General features: G+C 45.2%; 1 protein-coding gene across 14 annotated transcripts in view; it reads right to left on the reverse strand.

Moving 5' to 3' along the window:
* Nucleotides 1–9,578: 9,578 nt before the first annotated feature.
* The window catches only part of BRSK2 (BR serine/threonine kinase 2), a 325,812-nt gene continuing 320,984 nt past the window's right edge, over nucleotides 9,579–14,406 (reverse strand). For 5 of the 14 annotated variants that reach the window (XM_061463126.1, XM_061463122.1, XM_061463124.1 and 2 more), the window contains 2 exons: nucleotides 12,841–12,905; nucleotides 9,579–12,190 (listed from right to left, as the gene is read on the reverse strand). In XM_061463126.1, coding sequence (XP_061319110.1) covers nucleotides 11,915–12,190; nucleotides 12,841–12,905 — 341 coding nt within the window. In that variant the 3' untranslated portion in view covers nucleotides 9,579–11,914. Of the gene's footprint in view, nucleotides 12,191–12,443; nucleotides 12,906–14,406 lie in introns of those variants that run through there. The other 9 variants (XM_061463120.1, XM_061463129.1, XM_061463128.1 and 6 more) reach the window with 4 other exon arrangements.

Raw genomic sequence — 14,406 nt, forward strand, 5'->3', positions numbered from 1 at the left:
CCATGGTGACTTCTAGAATGCCTGGGCAATTGGGATTTCCTATTCAAGCTCTTTGTGTAATTGGTGCAGCCCATTTACTCCATGTAGCATCAGTTGCATGATGTGTAGAGGAGACCCTGCCTTTGAACATCCAGCCCAGCACGGGCAACCAGGGTGCTAGGAGGAGCTGTGCTTCAGTGTCAATCATTTCCGAAGCAGCTCAAACCCCTTCATAGGCTGCCAGTATCTCTTTCTCAGTTGGGGTATAGCTGACCTCAGATCCTTTGTATCCCCAACTCCAAAAGCCAAGGGGTCGACCTCGAGTCTCCCCTGGAGCTTTCTGCCAGAGGCTCCAGGTAGGACCATTCTTTCCAGCTGCGCTGTAGAGTACATTTTTTTACATCTGGCCCAGTTTGAACTGGTCTAAGGGCCACTGCATGAACTATCTCTTGTTTAATTTGCTCAAAGGCTTCTTCTTGCTCAGGGCCCAGTTTAAAATCATTCTTCTTCCGGGTCACATAATAGAGAGGACTTATAATCGAACTGTAATTTGGGATGTGCATTCTCCAGAACCCCACTGCACCCAAGAAAGCTTGTGTTTCTTATTAGTTGGTGGAGACATTGCTGTTACCTTGTTGATCACATCTGTGGGGATCTGGCAACATCCATCTTGCCATTTTATTCCCCAAAACTGAATCTCCTGTGCAGGTCCCTTGACCTTACTCCATTTTATGGCAAAACCGGCTTTCAGCAGGATTTGGATTATTTTCCTCCCTTTCTCAAAGACTTCTTCCACTGTATCGCCCCACACAATAATGTCATCAATGTATTGCAGGTGTTCTGGAGCTTGCCCCTGTTCCAGTGCAGTCTGGATCAGTACATGGCAAATGGTAGGGCTGTGTTTCCACCCCTGGGGCAGTCGGTTCCAAGTGAACTGGACGCCCCTTCAAGTAAAAGCAAACTGTGGCCTGCACTCTGCTGCCAAAGGAATTGAGAAAAATGCATTGGCAATATCAATCGTGGCATACCACTTGGCTGCCTTTGACTCCAGTTCATACTGAAGTTCTAGCATGTCCTGTATGGCAGCACTCAAGGGTGGTGTGACTTCATTCAGGCCACGATAGTCTACTGTTAGTCTCCACCCTCCATTAGACTTTCGCACTGGCCATATGGGGCTACTAAAGGGTGAGCAGGTCCTGCTGATCACTCCTTGGCTCTCCAGTCTATGGATCAGCTGTTGGATGGGAATCAGGGTGTCTCAGTTGGTGCGATATTGCTGCCAGTGCACTGTTGTGGTCGCGATTGGCACTTGTTGTTCTTCGACCTTCAGCAATCCCACAAAGGAAGGGTACTCTGAGAGACCAGGCAAGGTGGACAGCTGCTCAATTTCCTCTGTCTCCAAATCAGCAATACCAAAAGCCCATCGGTAGCATTTTGGGTCTTTGACGTACCCCCCTCCTGAGGTAATCTATGCTAAGGATGCATGGAGCCTCTAGATCAGTCACAATGGGGTGCTTTTGCCACTTCCTCCCAGTCAGGCTGATTTCAGCCTCCAGTAAAGTCAACTCTTGGGATCCTCCTGTCACTCCAGAAATAGAAATGGGTTCCACCCCTTGACAGCTTGATGGCATCAGGGTACACTGATACCTGCACCGGTATCTACTAGAGCCTTATACTTCTGTGGGACTGATGTGCCAGGCCATCTGATCCACACAGTCCAGTAAATCCGATTGTCCTCTGCCTCCACCGGGCTGGAGGCAGGGCCCCTCTAATAGTAATCACATTGGTCACTTACATCTTGTTGACAGGGATTAGTCTTTATCACAGGAGCTGAAGTAAAATCAGCTCTTCCACTCCATCTGGGAACCTGCTCTCCAGAGACTGAAGCCACAGCTTTCATGGGATGATCATCCTTGTCCTTTGTTCTCCTCTTTAATTCACTCACATCATCCTTGACCTTTGTTCTCCTCTTTAATTCACTCACCCGTTCCCCCAGAGCTGAGGTAGTTTCGGTGGGGGAGCTGGTAAGGGAATGTCTCCTTCACAGGTTGACCACCCAAGGAGGGGGAAAAAAGATGTGTAATTGCTATACACTTTTACTGTATACCTCCCGAAGTATAGAGGTGGTGACCACACTGGGAACGCAAGCCAGATCAGTTTCATGATCAATGAGTCTATTGTATTACAAGTCATTACCACAAAGTACAATGAAACAAGAACCTTAGCCAAAGGCCCCCAGCCTATAAACACTAAGAGAGCAAATACCGGCTGTAAGTAAGGTATGACATGCTGCAACTCCGAGATCAAGAACAACAACTTTGAGAGCCATTAAATCAGCATTGTGATGAGTGACTATTAATCCGAACCAATGAATGCTTATCACAAATATGATTAGACACACTCCAGTCAGATCTGTTGTTATCTCATAGAATCACAGTTAGGATTGGAAAGGACTGTAAGATCATGATTACTGATACTTGATTAAAAGCTCCAATCTGCTATTTCCTTTTTGCAATCAGGTGTTTCCAATAGAATCATAGAATTGTTAGGGTTGGAAAGGACCTTAAGATCATCTAGTTCCAACCCCCCTGCCATGGGCAGGGACACATCACACTAAACCATGACACCCAAGGCTTCATCCAATGGGGCCTTGAACACTGCCAGGGACGGAGCATTCACAGCCTCCCTGGGCAACACATTCCAGTGCCTCACCACCCTAACAGGAAAGATTTTCTTTCTTATATCCAATCTAAACTTCCCCTGTTTAAGTTTTAACCCATTACCCCTTGTCCTGTCACTACAGTCCCTAATGAAGAGTCCCTCCCCAGCATCCCTATAGGCCTCCTTCAGATACTGGATGGCTGCTATGAGGTCTCCACGCAGCCTTCTCTAGGCTGAACAGCCCCAACTTTCTCAGCCTGTCTTCATATGGGAGGCGCTCCAGTCCCCTGATCATCCTTGTGGCCCTCCTCTGGACTTGTTCATATATAAATCCAAGGATTTCCCCTTAGTGAAGCCATGCTGGCTGTCACCAAGCACCTTGCTGTTTTTCATATGCCTTAGTATGCCTTCCAGGAGAATCTACTCCAAGATTTTGCCAGGCACAGAGGTGAGACTGACTGGTCTGTAATTCCTTGGGTCATCCATTTTCCCCTTCTTGAAAATGGGGGTTATATTTCCCTTTTTCCAGTCACCAGGAACTTCACCTGACTGCCATGATCTTTTAAATATGGTGGCCAGTGGCTTAGCAACTTCCTTTGCCAGCTCCTTCAGGACCCGCAGATGGATTTCATCAGGTCCCATGCACTTGTGTATGTTCAGGTTTTTAAGATGGTCTTGAACCAGATCCTCTCCTACAGTGGGCCCAAAGTCTTCATTCTCACAGTCCCTGCGTCTACCTTCCAAGACTTGCGTCTACCTTCCGAGACTAAAGTTCTTAACCTTTAATCTCAACCCTTTGGGCCCCACGTTGGGCACCAAAAAGAACTGTCATGGTATAAGCCCAGCTGTGCATCAGAACCACACAGTCTCTGTCTCACTCCTTCCCTTCCTTCCCCTGCTCCCTGATGGGGAGGAGAATCGAAAGAATGTAACTCCCACGTGTTGAGATAAGAACAGTCCAGTAACTAAGGTATAACACAAACCACTGCTGCTACCACCAATAAGGGAAATAACAAGGGAAGAGAATACAACTGCTCACCAGTCACCGACCGACACCCAGCCCGACCCAAGCAGTGATCTAACTCTTCCGGGTAACTGCCCCCAGTTTATATACTGGGCATGACGTGCTGTGTTATGGAATACCTCTTTGGTTAGTTTGGGTCAGGTGTCCTGTCTCTGCGTCCTCCCAGCTTCCCCTCCTCCCTGGCAGAGCATGAGACTTAGATAGTCCTTGGTCAGACAAAACATTACTGAGCAGCTACTAAAACCACTGGTGCTATCAGCGCTGTTCCCAGGCGGGAAGTCAAAACCACAGCACTGCACCAGCTACTGAGAAGGAGAAAAATGACTGCTACTGCCGAACCCAGGACACTGCTCAATGCCCAGGTCCTGCTCCTCAACTGCAGTACAACAGGAAGAGTGTAACAAAACTACTTACTTCTTATACCACACTCCTAACAGTGATCCTCAAAGCTCTTCGCAAAGCAAGTCCTGCTACCTTCCTTGGCTTCTTTATCTCTGTGATGGTAAGAAAGGGGGGTTGCCCACTGCCACACAGCAGGCAAAAACCAAATTCAGGGCACCTTGTAGTCCCAGCCTAACCATCTTTTCATCATCCTGTGTGGAGGCACTGCTGTGGAACATACCACAGCCCATCAAAACACTGGCCTTAAGCTCAGGAGCAGGGACCAAATTCTGGGACCAGACTTTTTATTAAGCTTCTCTGTGAACACATGCTCTACCTAGTCTATGCCCATTTCTGCTCTCATTGTGCAACTTGGAGCTAAAGCTGAAGGCTCTTGGGCAAAGAGAAACAACTTCCTACACTGCATTTATGCGCAAGAGTATATAGATTAGAAACCCTATATGAATTTGAGCTCATGAGCATTCCTATAAAGTGATGTGAAGTCCCAGTCAGGATTCCATCACAGTTCTAAAAATAGCTTTTCACATATCCTCAAAGCATCGCTAATGTATGTAGCTTCAATACATTCCCACATGCATTCTTGTACCTAATTGCTAACAGCATGATTCAATAAACTATCAGAATCATGGAAGGAATTTGCTTCAGACAGAAAAGAAATCGCTATTCCATTATTCAGTTATAAAAATAACAAGACTTGACCAAATCAATTGTCACAAACAGCATAATATTGGAATCTAATTCCAGGTAACTTCAGCATGCACACACTGCTGTTGAGTCAGGAGTGCCTTGTTTCATCTTAGTTTCATCCACCTGAAACCTGATTTTACTTCAAGAACAGGATGTCCTGCAAAGGAACTAACCAGAACAGACACTGTAATTTAAAGCCACTGTCTCAATCTGAATACTTTTCAAGAGTACATGAGATTTTATGGTAAACACAGCTGCTTTTTCTGACAGTTCTAGCTAGAAATGCTTCCTATACCAAGGATTACTACTTCACTAGACCAGCCTGCTTTCCTTTTATTCTGCACAGCATGGAGAGAATGTGCTACACTACTAGGGCTGGACCAGAACTACCTGCTAGTCTCATGTACAAAAGATAATGCTCAGCAGAAGCATAAAAGTCTCAACAAAGAGCAGGTCAGTGTGAAGCTGAGAAATAAATTTCTCTCCCTAGCAGCTGTTTTAGGAATGGACTATCCAGAGAGGTTGTGTAGTGTCCACCCCAGAGACACTGAGAACCTAACTGGACAGAGTAGTGAGCAACCTGTTTTGAGCAGGTCTCTAGAGGTCTGTTCCAACCCCAGCCGCTGGTGTGGTTTTGTGATACACCTGCAGACCCCTCTGCCCAGGCAGAGGTCCCTGACTACATCAGAAACATTTGCCCTGAAACACTCGCTACAGAAACACTTGCCCTGACTGCAAGCAGACTCTTCTGCTAATAATATTGATGAACGCTTGTGTCTTCCCTGACCTTGAAGCTGTGTTATCTGCTTTGGCTGCGAGAAGGCGATAATAGCTCCTGACAATGGCAAAAGTCAGCTCTGAGCCAGTGGAACAGGAAATCCCATTTCTCAAGCCCTTCAAAGCCTGCCAGCCTGCCTGGCAGAGTTTCTCACAGCAGCACTCAGTGAGATTAACAGCACTAAAAATAACCCCACAATAAATTGTGAATTTAGAAGAAGAAAGGACTTGCCCTCAATGTGGGCTTCCCTTCCACTTGTGGCCTCAAGTATCCCCAGACAGTTGAACTGCTAGGGTTTTGTTCTTCAAATTAAACAGCAGCTGCAGCTGTTGAAGTGGTTTTAAATAAAATAAGAAGATTAAAGGGTACAACAAAGAGCTAAGATACTTTCCAATCTTTAAACAAGTGCCTCACTCCCTTCCCTGTTGCCTTCTATAATAAGAAACTCAGAGCTGAATCTGCTCCTTACCGAATCATTCTGTCCTTGTATCACCAGCTCACATACAATCGTGAACTGAAACAAAAATAGGAGGACCAGTCCTGCAGACTTCCAGTATTTAAGTATTTAAGAAAATGCCCAAGCCTGTTTGGTCTGCACTGTCAAATCAGCAGAAAAAAAAAACAAAACAACAACAAACTTATAGAAGTAGGCACCAGAATTAGCACTACCTTGAGGCTTTCCACAAGTTTTGCTGTCTTTGCCTGTGCCTAGAGTGAGCCATTATAGCTCAGCCATTTGTGTCAGACCACTTTCATTAAAGACAACCTGACTACTGATGAAATTTTCATGCGCTGCTTGCAAGGCTTAGACAATATGCATTAGTGCTTTCTAAAACAACTGACTTCTTTCTCAGCCCCCTAAAACACTGCACACTGACATCTGGCAATGAGAATTACCTTCATTACTATGGGCTCAGCTGCTTGTTTGATGCATATACACAATTTATTGCTTATATAGCACATGTCAGGTACTGGCTCAATTAATAACAGTTCACCTTGAGCACAAATACATTTTTCATGTATGCATGCATCTAAACAAAGCTAATATCCACATGTGCACAAACAGAAAATGCCAAGTAAAATCTTCAATTTACACTCAGAAGGTCACATACTGTGCTGTTTTAACCAGAATGAACCTTAGATTCATTGTAGTGTTTCATTAAGTGTTTTAAGTATTGAGTCCAAGGGGCTTGGCTCTCCAAGAGAACCACAGCAAATGGAGGACAGATGTGATAGCATCTGAGCAGCCATCACCTGGTAGGGGGTGTAGATGAGGATAACAGCCACCACCTGACAGCAGAGATAATCCAACTACCTCAACCACAGAGGCATACCAAAATCCTCTGTTGCAGACACTACCTACCTTTGGATTTAAGGTATGAAACACAGTGTTTTGCAGAGAACAGTTCAAACATAAACTCAGTTCACTCAGAAGTCTCTCCTATGCACTACAGATGATATAGTATCATCATATAGCTAGAGACTGTGTTGTAACATGGCCAAAAGTCAGAATAAGTGTGGTAGGTGCTAAGCATGGGGTCCTTCACTTTGCAAACTCATTGTTTTCTTCTCATAGCTTTTAGAGACCATAATTAGGAAATACAGAGGATCCCAACTGGGAATGTAAAAAGATATTGGGATATAAAAAGATATACTGGGATATAAAAAGATCATACAAGGTTATAAACGTTTCTGAAAACATAGGGAGAAACAGCTATAGAAGCAGCATACACCTACTGCCACACTGCTGTTACAGCTCACTCCCCTGTATTACACTCCAGAGCATATTTTGTGTTAATAAAATGCATGACACAGAAGCGATTGCACTCCTGTCCCTCTTTGCCCCTCCAGCATCCACAGGGGATACCATCTGCATGCAAATCTTCACACCCCACCACTGCAGCAGGTCCTAACATGAACAACCCCAGAGACACAGTCCACCGGAACCACAACCTCTGCCATAGCTGCAAGTCTGGCAACCTGCTGAGACCTTACTGCAGCAGGGATGTCTTCGTGAGGCACCTCCTCCGTCACCTCTGCCTGGAAAGCTTCAGGGATCCGTCAACATCTGCATGACTCCAGCAGAGAGCTCCAGAGACTGAAGCACTCATCTGTGGAAGTGTCACTGAGGAGGCGGTAGGGTGGCCTCCTACCTCTCTTGCCTGCGGGAGACTTCACAGGCCGCCCTCGCCTCCTGGTAGCTCCCCCGGGGCCGGGGCAGCATCATGGAACCTTTCAGATGGCGCCTCATTGAGACGCCCGCACGCTTGCCCGGGGACAGCCGTCGCACTGGCCCTACCTACTCCGATGTGCTGCGCTCTCTCCAGCGGGCCTGGCTGGGCCGGGCCAGTGCCTGGGAGCTGCTGGCTGCCTTTGCCACCAGCCAGCCACTAACGGCACCAGCATGCGGCGGGGCGGCCTCCTTCCCCTCACGGGTCCCGCCTCTCGCTGCCCCCGCGGGTCGGGGCTGAGGGGCCGCTGCGGTGGGGGGGGGGACACAGAGCTGCCACAGGGAGGGCGCTGCGGGCTTGGGTCGGAAAAGACCTTTACGATCATCAAGTCCAGCTGTTCCCCGGCACTGCCAAGGCCACCACTAACTCATGTCACTGAGGGCCTCATCCACACTGTTTGTGAACTCTTCCAGGGACGGTGATTCCACCACTGCCCTGGGCAGCCTGTGCCAATGCCTGAGCACCCTCTCAGGGAAGAAATTTTTCCTAATATCCAATCTAAACCTCCCCTGGCACAACCTGAGGATGTTACTTCTTATCCTAGGGCTTGTAACCTGGGAGAAGAGACTGACCCCCACCTCAGTGCAACCTCCTTTCAGGTAGTTAGAGAGAGCAGTAAGGTCCTCCCTGAGCCTCCTCTTCTCCAGACTAAACACCCCCAGTTCCCTCAGCTGCCCCTCATAAGATTTATTCTCCAGACCCTTCACCAGCTTTGTTGCCCTTTTCTGGACCCGCTCCAGCACCTCAATGTCTCCCTTGCAGTGAAGGGCCCAGAACTGAACACAGGATTTGAGGTGTGGCCTCACCAGTGCTGAGTACAGGGGGACGATCACTGTCCTGGCCCTGCTGGCTATGCCATTTCTGATACAGGCCAGGATGCTGTTGTCCTTCTCGGCTGCCTGGGCATAACCTGGCTCATGTTCAGTGGCCATCAATCAGCACCCCCAGGTCCTTTTCCCCCAAGCAGCTTTCCAGCCACTCTTCCCCAAGCCTGTAGCATTGCATGGGGTTGTTGTGGCCCCAATGCAGGACCTGGCACTTTGCCTCGTTGAACCTCATATCATTGGCAAAGGCCCATTGATTCAGCCTGTCCAGATCCATCTGCAGAGCCTTTCTATCCTTGCTATGGGCTTGGGCCTACCATATTCACCCCAGCTGAGTAGGGAAGCACCCCACAGGTCTGTGTTACTTTTTGGCATGCACCTCTGAGTCCAAGAGGTGAACCACCAGGTTGCTGTGGTAGAAGGAGTTACGAAACCAGCATAAAGGTAAAGACCAAAAAGCTGAGAGGTGTGTGACAAGACAGCAGCCACACGCATCAACAGCAAGAAAACCCCAAACACAATACAAGCCAGCAACATACCTGATAAGCTTTTTCAAATGCATGTGACTGACAGCGTTGCAGGCAGGGAGGGTGGAAAAATCCTTCCTATGCTAAATCTGGAAGCAACGTGAGAAGCTCAGGTTAAGCGACAAGAATGATCACAAGCAGCAAGTTTTCAGTACAGATCAGATCTAGGGGGTGTGTGTTTGCTCTGTAACTTAGATTAATCTTTTTCAACACATCATTGCTGTAAAAGCCCAGGCATAGACGGTTGAGCTGTCATGCTTTTTTGCCCACACGTGGCGCTTCTGTGTTGTGAAGGTGGAGCGCGTGCTGCGGGATGATGTTAATGCCACGGCTGGGAGGATGTTGGCTTACATGCTGGCCGTCTTCAGCTCTTCTGATATAGAAAGCTGTGATACAGTACTTACTGGATCTGGCACTGGTGAGAAGTTTGTTTTCATGGACATAAACAGGACACTCAACAGCTAATATCTTTACTGAATGAATTTATTGGTTTTTGAACTAAAGTTGCTCACAGTTATTTAACAAGGGATACATCAGATTTTTCTGTCCATTTTAAACCATTAAATAATGTCAGTTTGTGTCTGTATATGTGTGTGTGCGCGCGTGTGTCTTTAAAGTACAAAATAGGAAGGATAACAAGAGGTATTGCTTTCATTTATTCTTATATCTTGTGTAAGTAATCCCCTTCCTGCTTGTACCACATGGGTTTTGCTGATATAGGTATTTTTAAATTATTATTTTGTATTGAAATCCCAGCCTTTTGTAGAGGTACAATGTAACAGAAGCATCAAAATCTATACACAAGGGAAGAGAAAAGAGGGAAAAGAAGGATGGGGGTGATGGGAGGGGAGCTCGGAGGAGAAGTAGAGAGAGGGCGGAGGCAGGAAAGACAACAAAAGCAAAAGAGACTAATTTACAGCAATGTCATGCAATTAAAACTGCCCCCCTCTCCTGCACCCTTGCCTCCCCCCCTCCCCAGCCATCACCCCCAGGTGTCTGACATGCACACAGCAATACGAGAGAGAAAAGTTTTAAGAATAGGGAAAATAAATAAATAAATAAACCAATAAAATAAAATAAATCCCTCCCATTTGGGGGAATGGGGAAACGGGGCAGAAGTCAAAGGTCTTTGCCCCAGTTGTGTCTTTAAAAATTCTTTTTAATCTTCAAACCTATGTACAAGTAAAACTGGTCCAAGAAGGGGAAAAATGATTAAAAAAAAAAACGACAACAACAAAAAAAAGAACTCATCCAACAGTATCAGTAAAAAAAAAAAAATAATCTTGCGATACAACATACACCCATAGGAACCCAACGAGCAGCAATCGAAGGTCATAAAAGAGCTGAACACTAATGCTAAGCCTACATTCTTAAAATCTCAGTCAAGAAGTACTTTTCATTGTGTTTTGTCTTCCACGCGTAAAACCACGTTGGTTTTGTTTGTTTAACCTTTGAACTTGGGCCAGAATAAGTTACACTTGGTCACATCATAACTCTTGAGGAGGAGGAAAAAAGGCAACAATTCTTCTTTCTCAAAGTCACAAGATAACACTTACGGGGTTTCTGTGTCTTTTTTCTACCTCCTCCCCAAAATAAATAAGAATCAGTGTTTCACTTACACGGTTATTAAACAGAAGATATATCTCACAGCTTATTTTTTAAATATATATATGTATATATAAATAACCAAAACCTAAGAACTGAAACACACACACAAAAAAAAAGTCCCCATCCACCCAACCCCACCCTCCTCCCCTTCGAAAAGAAAAAAAACAAAAATACCAACAAACCAAACCAAAAGTAAAACCAAATCCAAACAAAACTTTATAAAAATATCTTGCAGTAATTTTTAAAGTTTACAGTAGCTTTGTGATTAAGTCTCCCATTGCCCTGACTCCACCTTGTCTTGCTCTGATGAACTAAGTGCCAGTGATGTGCACACACACACACACAGAGGAAATAAAACCCAAGAGAAGTCTCTTTTCTTCTTCCTCTTCATCTTCTTTTTTCTTTTTCCTTTTTTTCTTATTTTTTTTTAAGAAAAAAATCACCCAAGCCAACAAATGAAACTGGTAACTTAAAGAAATAATAATACTGATATCAATGCAGCACTAGCAACACAACAATTGCCTCTAAATGCAGGGTGTGGTGGAGGATCCAGCTGGTTGAAGAAGGTCCCAGCGCGGTGGCACAGTGGCAGGGAGTTGACAGTGGGGAGGAAGGTGTTGAAGGAGGAGCAGCAGTAGCAGCAGTGGCAACTGTGCCTGGTGGCAGGAGAGACAGTCCTTGGCAGAGTCTTGTCCCTCTTCTTTGCTACCAGAAGTTGCCTTTTCCCTAAGTTTTAATGTTTTGTTTGTATGTGTTTATTCATCGAACCCCTCTCCCTCCTAAGTTTACTCCTTTCCCCTTCCAGCAGGTCAAAAAGCAAAACAATATAGTATAAAAAAAACAATCATTTTGTACATATATATATATATGTATGTATATTTATGTATAAATATACACACATATATACATGTATATATAAAAAAAAGGGGCAAAAGAAAAGGAAAAGGTGGCAGGGAGAAAAAGAAGGTTAAGAAAATCCTGTGATGAAGCTCCCCAATACTGTCTTGGTTCAACGCTTATTTCTGAGTTGCTCCTGGCTGGTTTCTGATGAGAACGCGCTCTGGATTCATGAAACATTGTGCTCCCACTACAACCATCTCCTTCCTCACACCCTCTCTCTGGGCTGTGTTCAGCTGCACAGACAGAAGTTGCCAAGGGAAAAGGTTTCACTCCCAACAATTTGCAACCCCTTTTCAGCCCAGACTCTGCAATCCCATAACTGAGCGGATCTCTCTTGTGGAGCACCAAAAAAGAAAAAGAGAGGGGGGGGGGGAAAAACAGGCGTGCACTGGGGAGGTGTCTGGGGAGAAGTGGGGGAGAAACCCACTTCCTGAAGGGAGAGGGGAGGCTGGGAACCTCAAACAGGACTGGTCCTTGGACAGTCTACATCGGTTGCCTTCCGTCAACAAGTGTCCGCAGAGCACAGAAGGTGAAGCCGTGGCTGACATGTTAACTTTTCGGGATAATTCCTGGTAGCAGAGCGGAAACAAGTGGTGTCGTCAGAAACACAGAGAGAGCATGAACAGAACAAGAAACAAAACAAAAGAAAACAAAAGAAAAAAAACAATAATAAAAAACCCAAAAAATCAGGAAGGAGAAAAAAAGCAAAACATTCAAAAAAAGGGAGGAAAAAAACCCAATTGAAAAACCACAACCCAAGATCTGGTGAACTGGGTTTGTCATCTGTGCTACCTTTTCTTTTCTTTTCTTTCTTTTCATTCCTTCATTCGTTTGTTTTTGTGTTTGTTTCTGAGATATATATTATATATCATATATAAATATATATGTATATATATACAGTCATTCCTTCATACAAAATTTGTCTATAGACAGTTTTGTACTGTTGTGGCAAGGTATATACATCCTTCTAGTTTAGAGGCTAGCTTGCTAAGGAATATTCTTTCATTCTTTCTTGCTTTTTGTTTTTTTTCTAAGTTATTTAATTTTTTTATGTGTTTATTTAAGGTTGGTCTTGTAGGCCGACTGATGAGACCATCTTTGCCTTGTCTTTGCCAGCAGGGTACTTATTGTCTCCTCTAGACCCATAGTCATTAGAACCGGAATCGCTCCGCTTGCTGTTTGCGCTATGCTTGGTTGGCGTGCCGGGGGGATGGCTCACCTGCCCGTTCTTCTCGTCTGAAAAAAGTTGTTTAATTACGTCAAAGAAGTTACTCAATGGGCTGCCTGGGTACACAAAACAGAGGAGACAAAAAAAGAAAGAAAGGAAGGAAGAAAGAAAGGAAAAAAAAAAACAAACAAGAGGGAAAGAGAGAAAAAGAGGAGAGAAAGAGAGAGAACAAACAAACAAATGAACAATGGGGTTTTTAACGAGAAGAACATGATGAGGAGATCCAGAGCCACGTGCGTGGGGGTGTGTGGGGTATGAAGACAATGAGCAGGAAGAGGAAGAGTGTTTAGGATGGGACACCTACAGAAATAAAGAGGCTGGGAGCATAAAGCACCTAGGGGGAAGGTCCTGGTTTTCTCCTGAGTGGGGAGCAGTGCTGTCTCACCTAGCAGAAGGACACAGCACCATGTGGCTGAAATAGTTCAATCTATTACTTGGAGTCACTTGGCCACTCCACACTGAAATGTCAATGAATGTAATGCTGGATATAGGCAAGTCCCATCTTACTGCTGCTGTTACAAACACGGGGCATTTGATATGGTCACCAACCGATGCTTTCCTCTGCAGACTTGCTAAGTTCTCTGGATACACCAGATATTAGGCTTTCTTTGCTTACACATCATTTCTTTCTGAGCATCTCCTTGCTCACCTTTCATCACTGAAGCTTAAAGCACCTGGGTGTTCCAAGCATTTGAAAAATGAGGTAGAGCTTACATGAGTATTGCCATCTGCCTGTGTGGTTTGTGGCTCATGCTTACAAGCTTCTAAGTACTTTCAGATCCTTCTTACAACTGGTACCTGGAAATGAAGATTCTGAATGCGCTGTGGAAACAGGCTGTTACACATCTATTTCTGGGACCTACCATGGTCAAGAACTACTTCTTCATTGTCCTGAATTCATGTTCTCTCTACAATACAGTCTCCATACTAGTAAAGTCAGGAGCCAGAGAGGAGTGTAGGGTTGCATGCAAGTAGAAAAGGTATCTCATATGGCCAGCCACTGGAGCAGGATGCAGGTTATGAACATGGGCTGAGCACCGTCCACATGAATACAATCTTTTATGCCATTTGGGCCTCCAGGCAGCAGGGTTTTATCCTGTTAATGCAGTTCTGTGTCAGAGAATATGTGGAGGGTCATACCTGAGGAAATGCTCTGGGGTGATACAGAGGGAAAGGGAGCAGCTGCTACCAGAGAGGTAGTATTTTGCATGCACTTCTTTTTATTTTCTTGGATTGGAGAATTAATCCTGATCAGGCATAAGAGGAGTCACACTAAATTCTCTGAGCATGGATATTGAAGGTGTTTTTTATCTAACATACACCATGGGGGTTATACATGCTCATGACCATTAAAACCCCATGATGCTTTTCTCATTATTGGGACTGTTGGCTCCATTGTTCTAACAAATGTAAATCATCTAAGTCCCACCTAAGCAGTTTCATTCTCAAGTTCCCAGAAGTAACAGCTTCTTGTATCTGCCTTCCAATGTGGCGGTATGCTGTGAAGAGTGGAGCCTTTCATCCCTGAGAACATTCAGTTGGGAGCAAAGGGGTTTC

The sequence above is a fragment of the Pezoporus flaviventris genome, unplaced genomic scaffold (genome assembly GCF_033815535.1).
Source record: "Pezoporus flaviventris isolate CSIRO_AGI_PZ_B2104156 unplaced genomic scaffold, CSIRO_AGI_Pfla_v1 ptg000036l, whole genome shotgun sequence".
Lineage (NCBI taxonomy): Eukaryota > Metazoa > Chordata > Aves > Psittaciformes > Psittacidae > Pezoporus > Pezoporus flaviventris.